General features: G+C 38.8%; 1 protein-coding gene across 1 annotated transcript in view; it reads right to left on the bottom strand.

Moving 5' to 3' along the window:
- MBD2 (methyl-CpG binding domain protein 2) overlaps nucleotides 1-23,900 on the bottom strand; it is a 68,834-nt gene that overhangs the window by 4,730 nt on the left and 40,204 nt on the right. The window contains exons 4-5 of the mRNA XM_061169865.1: nucleotides 5,245-5,335; nucleotides 3,771-3,948 (exon numbers count right to left, since the gene is read on the bottom strand). Coding sequence (XP_061025848.1) covers nucleotides 3,771-3,948; nucleotides 5,245-5,335 — 269 coding nt within the window. The remainder of the gene's footprint in view (nucleotides 1-3,770; nucleotides 3,949-5,244; nucleotides 5,336-23,900) is intronic.

Raw genomic sequence — 23,900 nt, 5'->3', positions numbered from 1 at the left:
CTGTGTCAGGGGGAAGGTAGTTGGAGTTCTCCCTGGGTTCCCCGGCCTGCTGGGAGCAGGCCATCATGAAGGAACCAAGAGCACATGATCCTGTACACCAAGGACAGGGAATGAAAAGACTCTTGAACCGAGATGAGCTGAGTAGGTTAAGAATACACCACAAGTTTCCCTGTGTCTTGGGGACTCTAACGGAACCTCAAAAGTGAGAGTTAGTAACACCGAGTCATAAAAAAGTTCAGAACCATTAGGTGAAAAATAAAGCACAGGAAGAGAGGCTATTGGTATACAATTCATCTTAAAAAAGCAGGAAAAAACGGAGACTAGCTCCTTGACAGGGCAAGAGAGGGATTCCTAAAACAGTTCTAGCAAATGAAGATGGTAAATAGAAATTCGCATCCAGAACCCAGTGGAGAGGCAATGGTTGAAGACACAAGGGAAGGGACAAGACTGGCTAAGTAAAAGACTTAGAAAAAAGCAAGAAAGGGAGAGAGGCAAAGGCCCAGGTGGGAGGATGAGCCCTTTGATTAGAAAACAGGACGAGTCACCTCCTGAGACCAAAGGAAAGGTGGTTAGGATGGATACAGAATGGGAGACGGAGCAGCCCTGGGACAAATAAGAGATGCAACAAGGAATACTGATGGCTCTACTGAAAGAAGAAGTGATTTTCTCCATCAATAGTTGAGGAAGACAAAGTGTAACAATGCCCCAAACCTGGGAAAGCAGAAGGGTAGAGGAGCAATGTTCCAGAAGATGCCACTAAGATGCCCTGAGTATTCACCCCTTGGGCACTCAACCAGTTGTAAAGTCGTGTTTACTGTAGTCTAGTCCCCACGTCTCTCTATCTCATGAGACTATCCCCACGTCCCTCTATTTCATGAGACTATGTCCAAGGTAGTAAAATTAACATATACTGTGTAAACACAGTAACTTTAGACGTCATCTTTACTAAACTCTAAAAACAGCGCAAAGAGATAAAAGGTTTGGACTTCTACCTTTTAAATGAATTTTCAAAAAAGAGGGATCTGTCACTGAATTAATCGGGCTTTGCAGCCTCGATCATATTAACAGAAACTGAAGTTCAACCGATTTTCATGCAGTGGAGCAGAGTCACGAAGAACACAATGTTTATTTCTTCTACAGTTAGCCTTGCCTCTGGCTCAGTGACTCCAGCTTTATGATAAATGGCGTATCAGTCTCATGGCAGTCTCTCATGCCTAGTAACAGAGTATGAGAGTCTACACAACTGCCCTAAAGTCACCCCATCAGGAAGACAAAGAAAATGGAAGGAATGGTGCTTCTGGCTAGAGAAGCATATCTGAAACTCTTGACATTGGCCACTGCTTCTCTTTTGTCTTGAGCACTGCTTCCCACATTTATGAAAACTGAAATTAAAGCATCTGCTGGATGTGGTAGGCAGAATTCTAACACAGTCCCCAAGATGTCCCCACCTGCCCCTGCTTACATTCCTAGTATAATTCTCTCCCCTAAGGGCAGGCAGAACTTATGAATATGATTGAGCTATCATTCTCTGATTAGGTTACTAATAACTGACCTTGAGTTAATCAAAAGGGATTATCACAGAGGTCCTGATCTAATAAGAAGAGGCTTTAAAAGGGGCTGGGCCCTTCCAGAAAGAAGCAGGAGAGGGGATGTGAAGGGAGCCATGGGGCAAGGAAATGCTGGCAGCCTTTAACCGCTGTGAACCGCCTCGCCCCACAGCCAGCAAGAGAACGGGCGCTTCATTCTTACAACTGCAAAGAAATGAATTCTGCAACAAACTTAGGAGGAGCCCAAGCTCCAGAAGGCCTGCGGTTCCACTGACACTTTGATTTCAGCTTTGTAAGACCCCGGGAAGGGAATCCAGTCATGCCTGTCCCAGACTTCCGACCTACTGAACTAAGAGCTATAAACAGGTATTGTTTTAAGCTGTGAGGTTTGTGAGAACTTGTTACTCAGTATTAGGAAACAAATACACCCGTGGGTGAAAATAGCATCAAGACTGATGAAAATATATATGCTTAATGTTGAGATTCTTAGTTGAAGGTTTAATACAAACAGATTACTGGCTACCCAATTGGAGAAAGGGTAACAATTCCATCTGCAGTCATGTGTTTTGAACCTGTACTAATTCAACAAGAAATGTTTGCTTAATAATTTCTGTTATGACAATGAAATCAAATGGACAATTTGTTAGACAAGTTTACCGTAAAAGGAAAGCATCCAGGTCTGGCTTTGAGACAGCTTCCTCCACTGTCAAAAGATCTGGCGTTGAAGCCGTCAGCATTCCCATGACATCACTCAGAGAACCTCAGTCAACCCCCATAATGACCTAGCGGAATCCCTGCTGATTAACTGGGTACTCATTCCAAGACAGATAGGAACTTGTCTCCTAAGTAATTTCCTTCCTCAAAGGTAAGAATTGTCCAAAGAGCAAGTTGATTCCTTTCCTTGATTTTACGTTTTGTTTTTCTTAAAAAAATAACACTGATCGTAAATTCTATGTGATAAAGGCATCTGAATGCAACTTTGAACCATTCTACATCTTTGCAAAAGGAACTACTTTAAAACCCAGGAACGGCTTTCCAATTATAAACCTAGCTAGACTCAGGCATTTAAAAACATTCTCATGCCAACTTTCATGGATTTAGAAAAAAAAAATACAAATATAATACATGTTTTTTAATTCAAAAGTGACTTCTGCTGGTTTGGTTTAGGAATAATACTCCAGTAAAGCTTTCTGGTTTACATTCAGAGGACAGAAATAGTGAAGTGTACACACTGCCCTATATTTAAAGAAAATACAGTATACTACACCATCATTCTAGAGTAATAATACTGAAGTTCATAAATCCCATATAAGAATTTCTTTGTGGTCCTAAATATCTGGAATAGTTTTGTTTCTTCTGAGCAATGGTTTGCTTATACTCCTTGGGCATTATCAATCTGAGCTATATGTCTTCCTTTCAAAATGTGCTGCTAAAAACCTAATTTGTGGCCCAGCCTTAGAAAGAGTGAAAGATGTTAACAGATGCACCTTGTGTCCGCTCCTCATTCCTGGCTCTGTTTCATTGCTTTACGCTTTGCTTTGTCTTTCTTCTCATTTGCTTCTTATCCGGCTTCACTGTGGGGGGTGTGTGTGTGTGTGTGTGTGTGTGTCTCTCTGTGTGTGTCTGTGCGTGTGTGTGTGTGTGTCTCTCTGTGTGTGTCTGTGCATGTGTGTGTGTGTGTGTGTGTGTGTGTGTGTCTCTTTGGAGCCACCTTAAATCTTTACTTGAAACAAGTTGAAGTAGAGATAAATAAATCTCTAAATTGAGCTTAGGTGAGGTAAGTATAATCAAGATAAGTAAACTGAATTCTGAAAACACAACCTAACTTAAAGTAGCACGGCAATGATCTGCTACTGCAGACAAACCAATGCAGTCACAAAAGGCATAACTGAATGAAGGGGTTCTTAGAGCAGAAAGGCAGAACCCCAGATTTCATAAGACACTGCAAAACTGATGTGGAGAGAGTACAACTGATCTGTCCTTTGGACGTCATCGTGATGATATGCCTTATACACAGCACTGCTACCTTTTTCAAGCATGTATTTGTTTTAAACGTTCTCTATCACGTTTCATTAGTTTCACAAAAGCTCTGTAAAAAAAAAAAAAAAGTATAACTTTCTGATTGATTCATCACTTACTAGATGTGCCACGGAACCTAATAGGCAGTATAAAATGTAACAAGTGTAAAAGACAAGCTTTTGAAGTCATGTTAAGCTGCCTTACCTAATGTCTTCATCTGTGACAATGAAAGCCTTGCAGAGGGGTTGAGATGTGTTAAGCCAAACAGCGGGGTTCTTTTCCACAGCAGCGGAGACTTGCCCTGTGATTGGTGCAGAGCTTGTGTGCAAAGCACTGGCAACAGCAGATAAAAGGGTCTCATCATTACTACCTGGACCAACTCCTGCAATTAGAAACATATATGAGTTCAAGGAAATTTCTAGATGTGCCGAGCAAACCTTATGTAACCTAAAACAACTGATATCTTTATATTCATTTGGGATCAGCTATTTAAAACTGACACAAGCCAAAGCAGCAAAGGATAATAGCATATCTATTTAGTTATTATAGACCAAAGAACTAACATTAAAGAAACAGTAACAGAATACCTGAGTATTATAATAAAACTTTAACATAACTTTAAAATACATTTTCCAAAGTATTAAACTTTTTAAAAGTTGGCTACATTTCCACAAGCAAGTTCAATTATGTTAATGATCTAAGTCCCTTCTAAGGTCATATTACACTCCAGTATCCCTATTAATGTGTCCCTAGGATCCTGGAATAGTTTCCCCTGTAGCTGTTTAACATTCATTTCTAGCCATATCTCAAAACTTATCTTTTTTGTGTAGGGATTTCAAAGGAAAAGCCAATGCAAGTATGCTGTACCTGCACCTTTAACAGCTTTTTCAAATACCTAACGAAATATCCAAATTAACAGAATTAATAATTGCACACCTTGACTACACGTAGGAGACTGGAACCGTGGCTACATTTAAGTGCATTGCTTAAAGTCCTAAACTTGTTCAACCAGTTAAAGCAATAATTTCCAAGAGCATAGAGGGATGAGACAATATTCTAACCATGAATTATGAGGATTTCTGAGCAATCCACAATGTATCAAGTTTTAGAAGCCAAAGTTCTAATACTTGAAAAATAATGCTTCTCTAGAAGTTGGAATTAACATATGATATGACAAGCACACCAGCAGCTGAGGTCTGCACCCCAGATGCCACTCACGCCTCTCCCTGGACCAACGGGCATCTGCTCCCACTGCTACTTGCAGCAGCGGTTTGTGGAGGGAGAGGCAGAAGGAGAGCTGCTGGCTGCTCTTTTGATAAGAGCATGTGCTGGGGCCAGATGCTGCTTTGAGCAGGAAGCTTGGGACATTCTGTCATTCAGCTGCATTTGGTTCTAAAAGCAGCACATGGGTTAATTTACATGATGTACCCAACTAACCTAAAGCCAAAATGTACACGCAGAAAAACATCTTAGGTAAGACGCTGCCCCGACACATCCCCGCAACATACAAGCTTTTCAGGTACATTTCCTCTGGGTTTACTAAAACCCAAGAGGTACCTCATCCAGCAAGGCATACAGTCCCCAAAGCAAAGACTTGTCTCAATCATGTCTGACTCCACTGCGCCTAACACAGAGCCTGGCACATAGGAGGTACTGCTCAACTGAACTTGGATGATACCTTGAAGACCTTTAGGTAGTTCCATGGTTTTTATAATTTGTTCAGTTACATCTGATGCACTAAGTCCTTGTAGCCTCTTCTCCCAGAAAAGCTGTAAGGCAAAACATCACTGTTAATAGATACATTCTTGGGACAAGAAAGTAGCGCATCGATGCTGTTGAACAATGAAATTGAAATCATTTCAGTAGTTTCCTAATTTCCCCACTTTTTCCTTACAAAAAGCGAAATGATATTCCAAACATGACTTCAACACATCGTAATTCTTTCAAGTTATATTACTCAAAAACTTTTGTTTTGTTATTCTATGCAACCTATTCACTTGTTACATACAATAGATTGTTACGTGCTATGTACTATATATATAGTCCTTCATAAGGTATCTTCCAAAGAGTATAACTTGAATTTTTTAAAGATTCATTTGGCATGAAAACTTAATGTTATAATTTACCAGGAAAGAGAAAAACTATATTATGTAATACCTCTTAATCCAATATTGTTTGGGAAATAACTCCTCCACCTATGTGATTTTTCCAAGACACTGAAGTTTAGCCCTTTAGCATACTTTAAGGGGAAAAGGGCCATTTTTTAATGGAAACTTTCCTAAAATGTCTTACATACTTCCTTGCTTTTTAAACAGGATGTGATGTTCATGAGTGACTCTCTTCCTGTTGCACAGAGCCTGGATCGCCTTAGCCACTCGGGGGCCCCAGGTCATCCTTCTGGCACCAGTGAGCACACTGAAGTCTCTTCACACCCTCTGGGGCTAGTGAGGTACGCAATTGCTTATTCAAACACTAAATGGTCCAGGACCGTTCTGTTTGATTTTATACCCTTCCTACACTTAGTTCTCTCTCCTAGTTGGCTATTACTTCTCACTAATATCATTCATCCATTCGACATGTTATTTATTGAGCTCCTACTATGTGCTGTGCTTGTCCTGTGGATGCAACAGTAGATAAGATAGACAGTGTCTTTGTCCTTAAGCTTCATCTCTTTTCTAGTCTGTTTCATATTTACTACAGCCCAAAAAACAGATAAAGGAATTCCTCAGGATTCGATATACCTGTCTTTAACCCTGGATACCCAGGGCCTGTCACGTGGTAAATACTGAAAAAATATTTGTGTGAATGACTGAATGTGGGAGTAAATGGACTCAGAATCAGGAACTTGAGGGACACACAAACCCAAGCTGAGAGCCCAGCTATAGATGTATGACCCTGGACAAGTTCTATAACCTCCGAAGTTTCAATTTCCTCTTCTGTAAAATGTGGCAGCAATGACTATCACATAAGATTACTGTGGAGATTAAATAAAGCAGTATATGTAAACACCTGTCACAGAGTAGGAATAAGGTTCATTACATTTACTTTTAACAAATTTTGACCACTCTGAGGGCTTTTCAGGCTTATATTCTAACTTCAGGATATATGAAAAGTATCAAATAATCGCCTTCCAGACAAATGAAAAGATACAGTAAAATACTTCTATTTATGGCAGAACAATAATATGTTAGATTATATAATAACCACAATGCTAGCACCAAGAGTAACCTGCTTCACTGTCCTTTGAAGACCTCTGGTATATGGTTAACAGCTCCTTGTATCTCCACACAAATTACATCAGCAGCAGAATATGTGGTCAACACATATGAGGACATGAATATATCAACCGTCATGAGAAAAATAGTTAGGTGAAGGTAATAATTAATGAATGTGATAAATGTCCCAAGAAAGTCTGCCTGCTTTTCCTCTTTGGGGAAATAACAATCATCTATGCTTTGAATATCAAAACTACAGGGAAAAAAACAAGAAAAACGAAAGTGCAGTTAATTCCTAATGAAAAAGCATACAGAGGGAGTCAGTGAATATGAGATTAGTAAGTGCTTTTATAATAAAATTATATATATATATAATCTGTAAAAATAACACTGCCAAAAACCAAGTTTGAAAACCTTGTACAGAGATGATTACTAACAAATTATATCTAAAAATTCCAATTCTAGATAGCAAAAGTTAAATTGTTTACCCTCTATAATTTTTAATGTTTAAATTCCTATTAATTTGAAGGAAAACAAAAATTTAGAAAGAAAAATTTTGCAAAATAAATCTTGGATTGAGAAACAAGTGTACAGCTCTAGATTACAAATCTTGGTACCACTACGCGTCACCTGATAGCCCTCAACTAAATGTGAAGTTGAAACTGAAAGGTTGATGAGCTCTTTATAAATGAAATGCTTATGCCATGAAAATGGAGATACATGTATTTATGAATGTATAAGTGTGTATGTGTGTATTTCTCCCTGCCCCTACCCCCACCCCCGCCCCGAGAAGTGGGGAGGTAGTGGGAAAGTTCAGAGCAGGAAAGGAGGCTAGTTTGAGAAAAGAAAATATTTAACTGGTCAAGGGTACCACTGCCATCCTCTCCATTCTGTCCACCATGCGTTCAAAGAGAACAAGCTTGCCTAGGTTCCATGAGGACTGGAGCCATCTTCATGAGCTAGATGTCTGTTTACACTTCAATACGTCCCTAACTCACTTTCTCTACACCCATCTTCTCAGGTTCCTACTTGTTTTGTTTTGGAGAGGGGGGATTCTTTGTACTTTAAAATATGTTTAAAATTTACACTGAGCAGGCATTATGCTAAGTGAAGGGGTCCAGTCTTTTACATATTATATGATTGAATTTATATGACATCCTAAAAAAGAAAAAACTATAGGGATGGTTGCCAGGGATTAGGGGTGGAGGGAAGGTCTCACTGCAAGGGGTTAGCGCAAGGGAATTCCTTGGGGTGCTGGAATTGTACTCTGTTTTTTTTTTTTTGATAAACATAAACTTTATCCCGCTGATACAATTACCATTTTTTTTCCCCAAGCCAATTGCTCAAGGAATGATCAACATGCACTATCTCCATTCTCCCAGGCCCAGTTCAACTTTATTACCCCACCCCCTATGCCATGAATTTCCATTAGATTTACTGTAAAACTTAAGTCAGCTCCTCTCACCAAGTTCAGTGACCTTTTCTCGGTATCTCTGGTCACTTTATAGCCCTGAATGCTTTGGAGGGGTGCAGGGAAAGGGAGAGGTCTTCCTCTGCCTGAAATTAAAATTTCTGATCTACTCATGTATGTATTCTATGTGTTTACTAGGTGATTAACTGTGGTCATCTGGAGTTCTTTTTATTGCATTTCCATTAGAAATCTAAAGACAGAAATATCGAAAAGATGAATCTCCCTAAATTTGTAAGGAGTCCCCCACTAGGATAGCTGTCTTGTCCACCATACTTTCATGAACACTATTGCTTTCATAAATCCTAATCTACCCAATGAAAATCTGATTTCACCTGCCAAATCCAATAGTTTTCACGGCTTAACCTTGCTGCCTTGTGTGAGGTCAAATAATCAATGTAATACTTTTAAGGATCTAATATCTGGAGAAACTCCCTAATGTGCTATGACTCTCAGTTATTACATCCCTTTCTAATCCCCACTAATCAGACCCTCCTCTAATATCATGTTTTCTTTGTCACCCTCCAGTATGTAAGAGAACTGGATCAGTCCCATGTGTGCATCACTTTATATTGCCAACGATCTGGGCAATGCCCTATCCAACAAGCCAGTTGATAGAGAAGCACAGGATGGGATTAAAAGTCGTCCAAAACCAAAAAAAGTGCCTAAAATATCACTGACAGGGACAGTGCAGCTTTGGAGAAACCATCTTACTAGAAAGTGGAGTTCCTTTGCTCCTCACATGAATGTAGGAAATACCTCTATGACATCAGTGGAAGCACAGCTGCAAGTACTTTATCTATCTTATAGAGTCCCAGAGGACAAGCATGATGATGTGTTACAAAAGCTGCTTCATATGATCAAATCTGTTTCCTGAAAGTAAAACCAACCCAGAATACAACTGTATCATTTTCTTTTTTCAGTGGCTGCAGATTTAACTGGGACTTTGGCAGACTCTTTCAACGTGCCTTACAAATGGTATCCAAAGATGAGGATGAGGAAGAAACGGGGATGTCAAACAATTCCTCGTATCAAACACAAACACACATCCCAATTCTGATGTGCTGGGAACTAAGGTTGATCATGTTTATGAGGACTGTCCTCCGTCACCCTGAGCTTAATACGTACTCTGAAGGGATTTGTGCTCTTCGGAGGAAGTCAGAACAGAAGGTTTTATTGGAAAAAAGCAGTAGAGAATCAATCCAAATTACAGATACTCTTTTGGTGCCCATTATACACAAAGCATTTTGCTGGGCACCAGGGAGAGTTATTAGGATAACTGGCAATCAGGCAGTCACTGCCCTCTAGCTGCTTACTGTTTAGTGAAAAACTAGCAAAACTCTATGAAGTAGACTGTAATAATTGCAATAATGAAGATACAAAATTAACTTCAATTTGGGAGAATCTGGAAGGGCTTTTAGGAAGAGGTAGCATTCGAAAAATGTATAAGAATTCTATAGAAGAGGAAAGACTACTCCAAGCCAAGGAAATAGCTTAAGCAAAGGCAGGGGAGTGAGACGGAGAGTATGGGCCAGTATTTCTAAATGTTTTTTATACACAAGAATAACCAGGGTGGCTTATTTTATATGTATGTTCTAAGACCTCAGCCCCAGAGATTCTGTTCAGTAGGTCTGGGGTTAGAGAGCTGGCTTTTATTTTATTTTTTTAACCAGTGTCTTAGGTGATTCTGATGCAGGCCGGGGATCTCACTTTGAAAAAGGCTGGTCTGGTCTGTGCTGAGAGAACGGCAGTACACACACAGGGCTGTGTACACTGATCACCGAGACCCCCGAGTTATTCCTGATTCTACCAGAAGATAAAAAACACATCATGCTATCCTCTCTTCACAGAGAACAGGAGGAAGATATCTGCCTTTCTATTTTTCACTGCAGGAGGACGTGTGTCAAAGTATATTTAAGAGTATAGCAAATTATTTAGCTGTAAACAGAAAAAGGGCTTGCCCAAAGTTCTGTTTATGCCCAGGCATATTCTCTTGGTGGAATAAGAGGAGGAGCAGGAGAAGGAGGATGACAACTTCCACTTACCCACTGGGCCCTTTCCTTCAGCCTGGCACCGTGCTCAGCGCTTTACATACACTAATTCGGTTAGTCTTTCCTACAGCATTTTGAAGAAGACATCATTGGTCCCGCCTACAGTAACTCACCAAAGGTGCACAACTAGTCAGCAGTGCAGCTGGAATTAAAACTCAGGTCAGTGTGATTAAACAGTCCTGATCTTAACAGTAAAAGCTCTGGAAGAGCATTTACATGCATGGCTCTGTGTTAATAGTAACAGGCCTGAGACCCTTGTAGTCATGAAATCAAAGGCAGATGAAAGATCAGTAACTGCTAAGAAAATTGTCAAGTTGCTCTTAATCCATTCACCTACTAAGTAATGCTGTGTAAACTGCCCACTGTAGGTGACTGGTGCCGACACCTGCCTCCTCCTCATGTAGAATTAAGAGGCCTGGCCGTGTAATGTATTTTGGCTAAAGCTGGCACAGGGTTTCAAGATGACATCAAGGGACATCCCTGGCGGTGCAGTGGCTAAGACTCTGCGCTCCCAATGCAGGGGGCCCGGGTTCGATCCCTGGTCAGGGAACTAGATCCCATATGCATGCCACAACTAAGAGTTCGCATGCCACAACTAAGGAGCTGATGAGCTGCAACTAAGGAGCCGGCCTGCCGCAACTAAGACCCAGTGCATCCAAATAAATAAATAAATATATATATATTTTTAAATTTTTATTTATCTATCTGTTTATTTATTTATTTTTGGCTGCGTTGGGTCTTTGTTGCTGCACGTGGGCTTTCTCTAGTTGCGGCGAGCGGGGGCTACTCTTCAATGTGGTGCACAGGCTTCTCATTGCGGTGGCTTCTCTTGTTGAGGAGCATGGGCTCTAGGCACGCAGGCTCAGTAGTTGTGGCATGCGGGCTTCAGTAGTTGTGGCTCACGGGCTCTAGAGCACAGGCTCAGTAGTTGTGGCACACGGGCTTAGTTGCTCCGCGGCATGTGGGATCTTCCCAGACCAGGGCGCGAACCCATGTCCCCTGCACTGGAGGACGGATTCTTAACCACTGCGCCACCAGGGAAGTCCCCAAAATAAATAAATATTAAAAAAAAAAAAAAGATGATACCAAACCATAATGTGGGGTAGCTCACATGATAAAAACCAAAGAATTGGTATAAAATATATTCTCTACAAATTAGCTTTCTTAGAATTAATTGCAAATATCGATGACATTGAACACCACATTTTTTATTTGGTGGATAAAAATTAAAGACAGAAACCCGTAATCCAAGAAAACTCTTTCAGATAAGTCACACTAACAATGGAGTGTTAGCTCCAATGGATGTTTCATAAAACAGGAGAGATGGAGTGATTTACGAAGCTTATAGAATTGGAAGACTTTTGAGTTTTTTCTGTAAGAGTATTATTTTTGGTTACTTATGCGAATATCTATTTCTCATGAACACAAGGAAAAGCATCTAGATCAAACACACATTTTCATCCACCATTATATTTAATTTGAAAAGCACTGTGTAGTGTTTTAAAAGAATTCACTGATTAAAATAAATTGACCTCCTATGTATGCTCATGACCTCAACTTGAGAGTCAACTGGACAGTAGGAAGATTGAACTTCTGAGTAGCTGAGTGAACGGGACTGGCCTTCAGAGTCAGACCGACCTAGGTTCAAATCCATTCTTTGTCATTTACTAGCTTTATAAACTTAGACAAGTAACATAGCCTGTTTCAGCTTCCTACCCTATGGAATGGGACAATAAAAACAATCTCAAATGGTTATGGACACTACATGAAGAGGTTTTATAAACACTTGAAGATAACCCATAGAGAGCCAATATCAGTTTACTACTTAGTTTTACCCACGGCGTCTAGCACACTGTTTTATCACACAATAGTACCTAGTAAGTAATTGGTCATCTTATTAAAATTAACAAATATAAACACAGCAGAAAGAGTCAGCTCTGAAAGGTAGGTATTTACAAAGGAAGACTGAGACGTGCATTCCAGTCTGGTAGTCCCGCCCAGATTTTCAGCGGGGGGGGGGGGGCTTTCTTGCTACTCTAAGTATCTTAAAACCCTTCCCCTTCCTTTTCTCATCCAAGCCAGTCTGCGCCCCTCCGGGGCCCAAGGTTGGCTGGGAGAACTCTGGCAAGCAGGAGCGGCTACACAGTTTGCAAGGCCCAGTACAAAATGAAAATGTGAGGCTCTTGTTCCGAAAGTTATTAAGATTATTTCATGATGACAGCACAGCATGTGACCAGGCACGGGCCCTAGTAAGGAACTGCTCAGGTCACATGCCCAGGGAGCCAGAGGGATGGTGACTACCGTGCCGGGTGGAAAGGAGGAGAGACCAGCAGAGACAGGAGACCCCCATGCCGTGCAGCAGTACTTAGGGAAACGCTGTGGTATAATCTCATTCTGTGAATTCTTTAAAAGTAGCAGGGCAACAGAAAATTGTTCTGGCAGGATCTATGCAATAACAAAGGAACCTTCCCTTCACTCCGCGTCAAAACAGCCCAACGATTTCTCTTCCCTCCTGTCACTCCTCATTTGGAAGACTGGAGCGAGGACCCCTGCCAAAGCCTCTGCGATTGAGCTGTACGGTAGAAAGAAGGGAAGCCCAGGGAATGAGGAAATCATAATGGGGAAGAAGGACAGAAGCCTAAAGAGGGATGAGAATTCTGTTCTATTTAAAGGACAGTGGATAACATGGAAGCTTTTCATTAAGATGTCCTGAAACTGTAATTTTCTTGTTATTTTTACTCCATCTATTTCCATCTTGTGATGAGAGTAGAGCCCTTAGAGAAACCTCAAAAGGCTATGAGCTTGTTTCAAGAACAGAAGGTAGAAAAGAAACTGGAAACAAACGACATTTCTGTTCCTCAGTGAAGCAAGAAGGCAAAAAACTCCAACCAGTAGTAGTAGCCTAGCGCTGAGTTTCTCAGTCTTGGCATTATCGACGTTTCAAGTTGGATAATTCTTGGTTCTCAATGTTTAGCAACATCCTTGGTCTACACACACTAGATACGAGTAGCACCACCCCAGTTGTGACAGCCAAAATGTCTCTGGACACTGCCAAATTTCCCCAGGTATTTGGGGTCGGGGCGGGAGGACAAAATCAGGTCTGGCTAAGAACCAGGGGTCCAGAGAAAGAGAAAGGGGAGAGGAGACAGGAGGTTTACAGCGGCAGGGGCCCAGATCTCACAGCTGAGACAGAAGGGGGACCCTTCCCTGGCATATGCATCACCACACCAGCCCCTTTCTCGACTTTCAAAGAGTCTCTATCCCAGCTCTCCATTCCCAGGCCTTACCAGAACCACACTAAGTGGTCTGGAGCTGGGTGCCTCTTTTGTCACTGCCAGACAGCCAGGGGGTGAGTACGATAAAGCAGAAGTGGGAGAAACACTTCTTACCTTAAGACCTGAAATTGAACACACTCCCTGATAGAAACATGGTTATAAACAGTAATTATTTTTAGTAATTCAGACACACTTTAGATTTAATTGTCTTTTATGGGCTGGTCTAGGACACTAGAACCATTTATAATATCATTTCTATTGGAAGATGTGGAGTTCCAAATGACTGAAACACGACATTTTATATCCCAACCTGTAAGTTGAAAAGCATCTGTGTGTACAGATTTTAGAGGGAGTTCTCTGTTATTACCACAGGATCAGAGACCACATGTATGTGCAAAGATGTCACTGACTACTGAGAAAAACACAGCTCCATTCAGAATGACTTTAGGAAAATACAGATTAGGGGGGGAGAAGAAGATGGCGGAAGAGTAAGACGCGGAGATCACCTTCCTTCCCACAGATACATTAGAAATACATCTACACGTGGAACTGCTCCTACAGAATGACTTTAGGTGTTCAAATACAGGTATGGTAACAAAATAGAACCATGGGTTGATCTTGAACATTTTAACTTCCACAAATTCTTAGTATGTAGCTATCAGTAGGGCCTGGCCAATATTAAATTAAAAGCCCAGGGAAAAAGCATCCCGCCAAACAGAGCCATACAAAAACTTAAAACTTAGATCTTCATATAATTTTCATATCTTGTCTTAAATTACATCTTCCCTTCCCTTTTGAAATTATAATCTCCATTAGAAAAAATCAAACTGACTATATAGAACACACTGAGATTTCAATAGTGAAACGAAATTCATCTAAAACTGCGATATATCCAAACTTCTATTTCTTATTGCTCATTTTAAATACCACAAGCTGAATATTAGCTCCTAAGCCAAGCAGCCTGTAATAATTGACTCCACAGCTGACTAGAAACACGAGCAACTGAAGCCTAAGGGCCCCAGATTTCTTGAGTTATCCTCCCTGCTCCACAGATGGCCCCTGGACCATTTCACCCTTCCTTTACTTTTCTCCTGTCTCAGAGGAGTAAGAGCTTCTCTACAGTGATGCTTGGTCATATCTTCTCCTGCCTCCTTCTGATCTTGCCCATCAATTTACAATATCCTCCTCTCACACTTTCCATTTTACCCCTTCCTCTCCTTGGGCTTCTTCCCCTGGAGTGACAGATACACTGGAACATGGCTAACATAAAAAGTGTCCTTATTTAACTACATCTCCCTCAAACCATCTGTCTTCCTCCTTCCACTAGGAGAGAAATTTTCTTCTTTCCTCACCTTCCATTCATTCTTTCCTTCTAACCTCGACTCTACTCCTACTATTATATTAACACTGACCTGCCCAAGGTCACAGTAACCTTCTAATTACCAAATCCAATTCCTGATTCAAGCCTCCTTTGCCCTGCTTCACTGTTGCCACTGTCTGCTGTCAGAAGACTTATGAAAGTCTGCCTTTTATGATGCTTCTCTGTATGTTTCTGTATTTTCTATTACTGTTAGGCAACAAATTAAGACTTCTAACAGTAATTGTCAAAGAAATAAGACTATAAGCAATTTTTCTAATAAAAACAAATATTTAAAATGTATGAGATGAAATATACCAGGACTTTCCTGGTGGCGCAGTGGTTAAGACTTCACACTCCCAATGCAGGGGGCCCAGGTTCAATCCCTGGTAAGGGAACTAGATCCCACATGCATGCCGCAACTAAGAGTTCACATGCCACAACTAAGAGTTCGCATTCCAGAACTAAGGAGCCCACCCGTGTGCCGCAACTAAGGAGCCAGCGAGCCACACCTAAGGAGCCCGCCTGACGCAACTAAGATCTGGTGCAACCAAATAAATAAATAAATAAATAAATATTAAAAACAAAACAGAACAAAACAAAATAATTATCAACATTTAAAAACAAAAGATGTAATATACCTTTTAAAGTATTTGAGCACAGAAGTGTTAATACTTTGTAAAGTAGAAGAACCAAAAGTTACCTTTAAAATTTAACCATTTTATGAATTTTAACTTGCACAGTCTTCATCTCTGTCAAGAGCATGATGCGAGACACTCAGATTTCACGGGATGAATTTGTGGCTAAGTAGAGGGAATACAGGGTAACAGGAAAACCACTGGTTTGGAAGTTTAATGCTTTGGTCCTGACTCAACCATTAAATAGATGTGCTGTCTTAGGGAAGTCACTTAATCGCCTTTGGATGTATCTTCACTAGTAAAACTAGAAATACTAATAACTGCCTTATCTACCTCAGAAGATAAACACCGATAAAAAATGAGGAAGTTCTTTGAAAACATAAAAATTTTATTGTATTGTTTAGAATATTTTCCAATGTTAGGATTCCATAAATTCAATGAATATCTTATTCACTTTTCTAAGGCTTTTGCTAAATCGAATCAAAGAACAAAGGATCTTGTCATGTATTTGTAGACTAAACCAAAACCCAAAAAATGTACACTTTATATTCAGTGATTCATGAAAAGCTAAATATGCAAGACACTGGGTTAGGGCTACACAGAAGAACAATGTTTCCTGCCCAGAAGGAATTTGCTGTCCAGTTTATAAACTGCTCTATTTCAAATCAACCCCATATGATATCTGAGTTGCTAGTTTTGGTCAGCAAAAACAACTTAACTTAAATACCATGGCCTGCAAACATCAAAAGACAAACATGAGCTACCCTTTTATTTTGGGGGAGTGGGCTAGGAAGAAAGGGCTAGATAATGACAAGAAAATTATTATGTAAATCAAGGAAAAGCTTGACTCATGTGGTTGTGCAAACTACAGTGAGATCGCTTGTTAAGGCAAAAGATAACAATGTGGGCTGGAGAGGATGGAAGGATGAAGCAAGAGGCAGTAGAGCTGAGGAGGATGGAGGTGCAGTAACTGCCCGCTGCAGCTGCTCGTCTGAACTCTGTCATGAACGCCACTTCACTTACACAAAGTGGGTAGGTAATACTTGCCAAGTACCTGAAAAGGTACTGTTACCCTAAGATAACCATGCAATAAGAATACTTGCTCATGAGGCCTATAAGTTTTTCATGTGCTACTCCCACAGGAAAAGTGGTAACAATTTTCTTATCAATATGTAAGTCCATATAAGGATGTAGCTATGTTCCTTTATTTCTTGTATGTCACATTTCCACACAGTTGAAATTATTTGTTCAGTGTTTGTTTTCCTTATTAGATTGGAAGTTTTATAAGGAGAGGATGCATGACTGATTTGTGTGTTTGTACAGCACCTGTAATAGAAGCAACAATATACTCTGTTTAATAAATGAATTAATGATTTCAAAACCCACTCAAGTGCAAGAACTTTAATCTCTGATAGAGAGCTATCACTAGTTGCTTATCAGAAGAGAGGCCCTTCAGAAGAGCTTCCCTGAAACTAATTTCAACAGTATAAAGTAATTCCTCATTTTTATAGTGGGACATTAATAGATACTATTTCCTTTTTAATATCAATAAATCAAGAAATAGAAGTACATACGTACTATTTAAAACATGACATTGAGCAATGACTAGAACTAAAATCAGGTTACAAATCCTCAAAATTATCAGAAGTATGAATTTAAGTGGAAAACCCAGACCTCAGAACAAAAATATTAATACCAGAAAATGACAATAAAATATTAAAAACAGTATATAAATAGAATGATAGAATCAAGACCAAACATATCTATAAAATCAATAAATGTAATGGTCAACTCGGCTATAAAAGAAAAAAAGACCCTCAGATCAGATAGAAAAAAAAAAAACAACCGTATGTTTTATGGAAAAAAAAAAAATTTTTCTAAAAATAAAGGGACTCAAAAAGCTGACAATAAAGAGTAAAGAAATAGAAAGCCAATATAGACAATGAGAAAACAAAGGTTCCAATATTACTAGAAAATTACTTCAAGGCAGTAAGTGTCAAATAAGACAAAGCTTATTAACCCATTATAATTAACTAACTTCCATAAAATAAATATTATCTTAATAAATTTGATGATAAAATTGGAGTTTGGTTTTCCATGGGGAAATGTGCATGTATAGACTGAGTTCAAAACTTGTTAAGAAAGCTCTCCCCAATACTTCATTCCACCTTTCACCTAGATACTACCAACATCAGAGAAAAGAGGGTATCACAGATACTACAAACATTAAAAATATTACTAGAAAATATTATGAACATCCTTATATCATTAACTTGAAAATTATGAAATGCACAAATTCCTAGAAAAACATGTTCTCAAAGTTGGTATAGGAACTATGAATATTCATCCATGTATTCATTAAATAAATTGAATCTGCAATTTCAAGGCCTCCCACTTAAAAACAACAACAACGGCTTCCCTGGTGGCGCAGTGGTCGAAGGTCTGCCTGCCAATGCAGGGGACACGGGTTCGAGCCCTGGTCTGGGAGGATCCCACATGCCGCGGAGCAACTAGGCCCGTGAGCCACAACTACTGATCCTGCGTGTCTGGAGCCTGTGCTCCGCAACAAGAGAGGCCGCGATAGTGAGAGGCCCGCGCACCACGATGAAGAGTGGCCCCCGCTTGCCGCAACTAGAGAAAGCCCTCGCACAGAAACGAAGACCCAACACAGCCAAAAATAAATTAAATAAATTAATTAATTAAAAACAACAACAACAACAACAAATTAGGCTGAGATGACTTCACAATTAAGTCTTCTAAACATTTAAAGAAAAGTACCAATCTTCACAAATTCTTCCAGAGAATATTAAAAGAGAGATCACCTCCCAGCTTATTTTACAAGGTCAGCAAAACCTTGATACTAAAGCTTGAGAAGAAAATTATGAGAAAAGAAAAATACACATCAATCTCTCTTGTGACTATAAATGCAAAAAATCCTAAACAAAGTAACACCAAATCTAAACAGTGATAACACAACATGACAACACTGAGCTTAATCCAGGAATTCAAGGTATGTTTAAAGTCTTTTCCATTTAAAAAAATCAAGCCTTGCAATTTACCACATCAACCAATCACTGTAATTCACCCTATTAACAGAAAAGAGATCATTATATCATTTAACTAGGTAGGGAAAATAATTTGATAAAATTCAATACACATTCATGAAAAATATTCTTAGTAAACTAGGAATATAGCGAATTTCCTTAATTTGACAAAGGTTATTTACCAAAAACCTACAGCAAGCATCATATTTAACGGAGAATGATTAAAAACGTTCCCTGGTATTACAATAACAGACAAGGATGTCTGCTATCACTTTTATTCAAGATCGTATTAGCATTCCAAGCCAGTGAAATAAGACAAGGAAAAACAAAATCAAAGGTTTAAGGATTGGCAAGGAAGAAATAAAACTCTCGTTTGCAGATTATATGTTTGTTCATGTGCAAAGTTGGAGAGACTCACTATCTAATAAGTGAATTTAGGAAGATAACTGAATACGTAGTCAATATACAAAATTCAGCTTATTTCTTCATATTAGCAACAGATAACTAGAAAAAATTTAAATGTAATCAGAATAGCATCAAAAAACATCAAATATCTAGAAATCAATTAAAGATATAAGATGTCTAGACTGAAAACTATAAAATCTTAATGGTGGGATATACAAGGTTAGTGAATTGTAAGACTTAATATTGTAAAAATGTTAATTCTCCCCCAAATTGATCTATAGATTTAAATCCTGGCAGGTTTTGAAGAAGACGGGACAAGCTGAGTCTAAAGTGTATGTGGGGGACTTCCCTGGTGGTCCACTGGTTAAGACTTCACCTTCCAATGCAGGGGGTATGGGTTTGATCCCTGGTCAGGGAGCTAAGATCCCACATGCCTCGTGGCCAAAAAAAAACCAGAACATAAAACAGAAGCAATATTGTAACAAATTCAATAAAGACTTTAAAAATGGTCCACATCAAAAAAAAAAAAACTTTAAATAAATGAATAAACAAATAAAATAAAATGTATGTGGAAATGCCAACAGCCAAGACTAACCAAGATAATCTTAAATGAAGAATAAGAAAGCTAGAAAACTTACACTACCAGATATCAAGACTTTTTATAAAACTACAGCAATTAAAAGAGTGCAGTATTGAGAAACAACAAACAGACCAATGAAATAAAACAGAGTGTAGAAACAGATTCACATGTACAAATAGGGCAAAGGAGCAGAACAGACCAAAAACAGACTTTCACAAGACTTTCACACTTACACATTTCATTTATGACAGAGGTGACAACACAAAGCAACAGAAAAAGAATGGTCTTTCAGTAAATGGTGTTGGGTCAACTGGATATCCATATGGGAAAAAAATAAGTCTACCTCACATCATACACAAAAGTCAATTCCAGATGGATCATAGACCCAAATGCAAAAGTAAAACAAAGCTTTCAGAAGATGACACGGGGAATATATTGATAACCTTGGGGTAAGCAAAAATTTCTTAAACATGTCACAGAAATAAAAGGAAGAGACTGATAAAGTATATCCTTTACTTTTTGTAAATCGTCATTGAAGTATTACATACAGAAAAGTATAAAAAAAACATAAGTATACAGCTCACTGGAGTTTCATAAAGTAAACACTCATGTAACTACCATGCAGATCAAGAAATAGAATATCATTAGCACCCCAGAAGCCCCCACCCCACACTCTCCCAGTCTCTATCCCACCTCCCAACTCTCTTAAAATTATGAACTTACATTTACCAAAAAACGCCATTAAGAAAGTGGAAAAGATAAAGAAGATATGTGTGATAGATATATCTGACAAAGTACTGATACTCAGAATATACAAAGAACTCCCACAAGTCAATGAAAAAAAGATAAACAACATAACGGAACAATGCATAAAAGAGTAGGCACTTCAAAAGAAAGGATATCTATGCAGCCAATAGACATACAAACAGTGCACAGTGTCATTAAATACCAAGGAAATGCAAGTTAAAACTGTAACAAATACACCTAAACACATACCAGAATGTTCAAAATTTTAAAGACGGATAATACCAACTGCTGACAAGAATTTGAAGCAACTGCACACTGCTGGTAGAAGGGTAACTTTGCATAATCACTTTGGAAAACTATATGGTAGCATCTAATAAAGCTGAACATATGCATACTCTATGACCCAGCACTCCTACTCTATAAGCTCAAAACCAAAAACACATAGTAGAATATTCACTGAAGAATATCCATAATAGCCAACAAGAAAGACAGAAACTAAAATAACAGCAACAGAATAGTCAATGCAGGGAACAGAGAAAAAACAAATATCATACAAATAAAAAATTTCCCTATAATTAATAGATTCAGAGAAGAAAGAGTAGAGGTTGTATCCATAAAACAAGAACAGCAAAATTTTATATACAAAAGCCAAGAAACAGCTGCTGGAAATTAAAAATATGATCACCAAAATAAAAAAATCAAAACAAGGACTAAAAGTAATATCAAGAAAATATCCCAGAAAGTAAAACAACAACAATAATAAGATGGAAAATACAAAAGTAGAAATAGTAGAAAAAGTAGAAATAGATGGCTAATACACAACTCATACAAAGAGAGAATGGAAAGTTAGGGGATTCAGGAGAAAATGGGAAAAAATGACACAGGAAAATTTCCCACGCAAAGGATAGTAGTCACGTCTATCACCTACTAAGTGCCTGGTGAATGAAAAAAGGCCTACAGGCACATATCAGTGAATTTTTAAAAATCATAAATATAGTAAACTTTTTAAGAGAGAAAAGAAAAGACCATAAAAGAGGAACAGAGATTGAGCATGGCACTGAACTTCTCCTTGGCAACTCTAAAGCTAGAGAACAATGAAGCAATGCCTTCAAAACTTCAGGAAAAATGATTCTCAATCTAAGATTTCATACCCAGACAAACTTGGTTGTGTCCAGCTGGAATAAAGTTTATTTCCAGTGTGCGGGTTCTCAACTTTACCTCCCATTTTATTTTATTAGAAAGCTACTAGAGGATTTGTTACAAACTGAAGGCATCTTCTGAGACAGAGGAAGACAGAACTCCAGAAAACAAGCTCCCCACACAGAAGCACAGTAAAGAAAATCCTCAGAGCTACAGCTACACAGCAAGACCAGAGAATGCATTCAGACTGAAGAGGAGCAGAGGTGATTCCAGGAAAGACACAAGAAGGAACCCCACGGATTTCAGCATAAGGAAAGTATTATTGATGGGCATGTGGCAGAAACAAGGACAAGGAAAGATTAACTCTGTTATAAAGAAAACGTAGCATACAATTCTTAAGACTGACAACAATAAAGAATTCTGATGCTGATGATAAGACATTACTTGCCATAACCATGAATAACTTTCAGTCATAGTAATGTAAACCCTGACTATTTAACCTATTTAACTAAAAATGTGTGTAACTATGTTGGGAGCATGAAGCAGAGAGAGAACTATGTACTCATGTACCATTGTGGGAAGTCAAGAAATAATGTCTAAAATTAATAAATAAAGGAATAGGATAATAAGTTTATTATTCAGAAATATAGAGGTAATTATAAAGGGAAGTGACCAGAATTGAGATTAAATGCTTCTGGAAATGGAACTAAAAGACACAAAAAGTAGGAAACTACTGTTTTGAAACACAAGTTTTTAAGCATTGATTTTTTTTCATCTATATTCCTACGTTTCTTAGAGAAATACAAAAATCTCAAAAAATGCCATGTATCTCCCCATATCGGTAAAATATTTTTAAGTGATCTAGAGAAATATATGATGATTAAAGGTCACTATGAATGAAAAACCTATGGATTCATTAATTTTTTTAAAAAAGTCACATATAATCTTTCAGCTGCAACTCTTACCCCCATAAAACTGACAAGTCACCAAACCGGTTTTCTCTATAGGGCTCCAACCCATCATCCTTTACCTGGATCTTTTACTTCCCACAACTGCTTTAAGAGTATACATTTTCTAATACTTACATTCATATTTTATTATTCAAAAAACATTTCCACATTCCAGTCAACGACATTGTTTTCCCAGCTACGTTAAATTTTAAAACTCTCCTCATAGGCACAGCTGATTCATAGATAAATTTTGTCAATTATTTTATGACCAGCATGAAACCAATCTTATCATCTATGCCCTAGCTTCCTCTACTTTCTTCAACGGTCTCCTGGCCTTAAGTCAGTTATCATATTACATAGAAAAGCAAGATTAAAACCTCTGTCTAGGGACTTCCCTGGTGGCGCAGTGGTTAAGAATCCGCCTGCCAATGCAGGGGACATGGGTTCGAGCCCTGGTTCAGGAAGATCCCACATGCCACGGAGCAACTAAGCCCGTGCACCACAACTACTGAGCCTGTGCTCTAGAGCCCATGTGCCACAACTACTGAAGCCCGTGCGCCTAGAGCCTGCGCTCCGCAACAAGAGAAGATACCACAATGAGAAGCCCGCGCAGCGCCACCAAGAGTAGCCCCTGCTCGCCGCAACTAGGGAAAGCCCGTGTGCAGCAACGAAGACCCAACGCAGCCAAAAATAAAATAAATAAATAAATAAATTTAAACCTCTGTCTAGAATGTCCTCCCCATACTTCTCTTCTTTCAAAGACCATATATTCTCTCACTCCTCTGCTTTTTGTTTTCATTGCATTTACCATGCCATGACACATTATATATGTATTTATCTGTTTGTCTCTCTCCTTATCACTCTAGAAAGTAAGTTCCATGAGAGCAGGGACTTAGTTTTGTTCACTGCAGTATTCCCACAACTTAGAAAAGTGCCTGGCACAAGTTGAGGGCTCAATTTATGATTTTTGAATTAAAAAAAATTCATTCATTCATTAATGCGACAAATATGTGTTAAGCACTGATGTAATGGAGACACTGTGGATAAAGCAATGAACAACTAATACAGTTATGATCAGAAAAGGAGAAAGGAGAAGCACTAAGGAGGGTCTCTAAATCTAGACTTCATGAATCAGGTTTCTTGAACAGATGAAGTGATATCTAAGTTCAGGCTTGAGGGATGAGTAGGAAATAGCTAATTAAAGTGGGAAAGAAAGCAGCATGAAATATGATCAGGGAATGCAAGGGCAGGATGCAGAGGGGGAGATGAATAGCACATTCAAAAATCTGCAGTTTCACATGATTCAGTTGTAGAACAAGGGAAGAATGTGAGGCCAGAGAGATACACAAAAGCCAAATCATGAAGGACTTTGTAAGTTATGTTAAGTGTTTTGACTTTAAAAGTCATGTTTAGGTTTTTTTTGACCTAAAAACTAACACGAATCATCAAAACGTTTTCAGCAGA

The sequence above is a fragment of the Eubalaena glacialis genome, chromosome 15, assembly GCF_028564815.1.
Source record: "Eubalaena glacialis isolate mEubGla1 chromosome 15, mEubGla1.1.hap2.+ XY, whole genome shotgun sequence".
Classification (NCBI taxonomy): Eukaryota; Metazoa; Chordata; class Mammalia; order Artiodactyla; family Balaenidae; genus Eubalaena; species Eubalaena glacialis.
The sequence above is the reverse complement of the archived record's forward strand: the minus strand, read 5'-3'. Positions and strand labels throughout refer to the sequence as shown.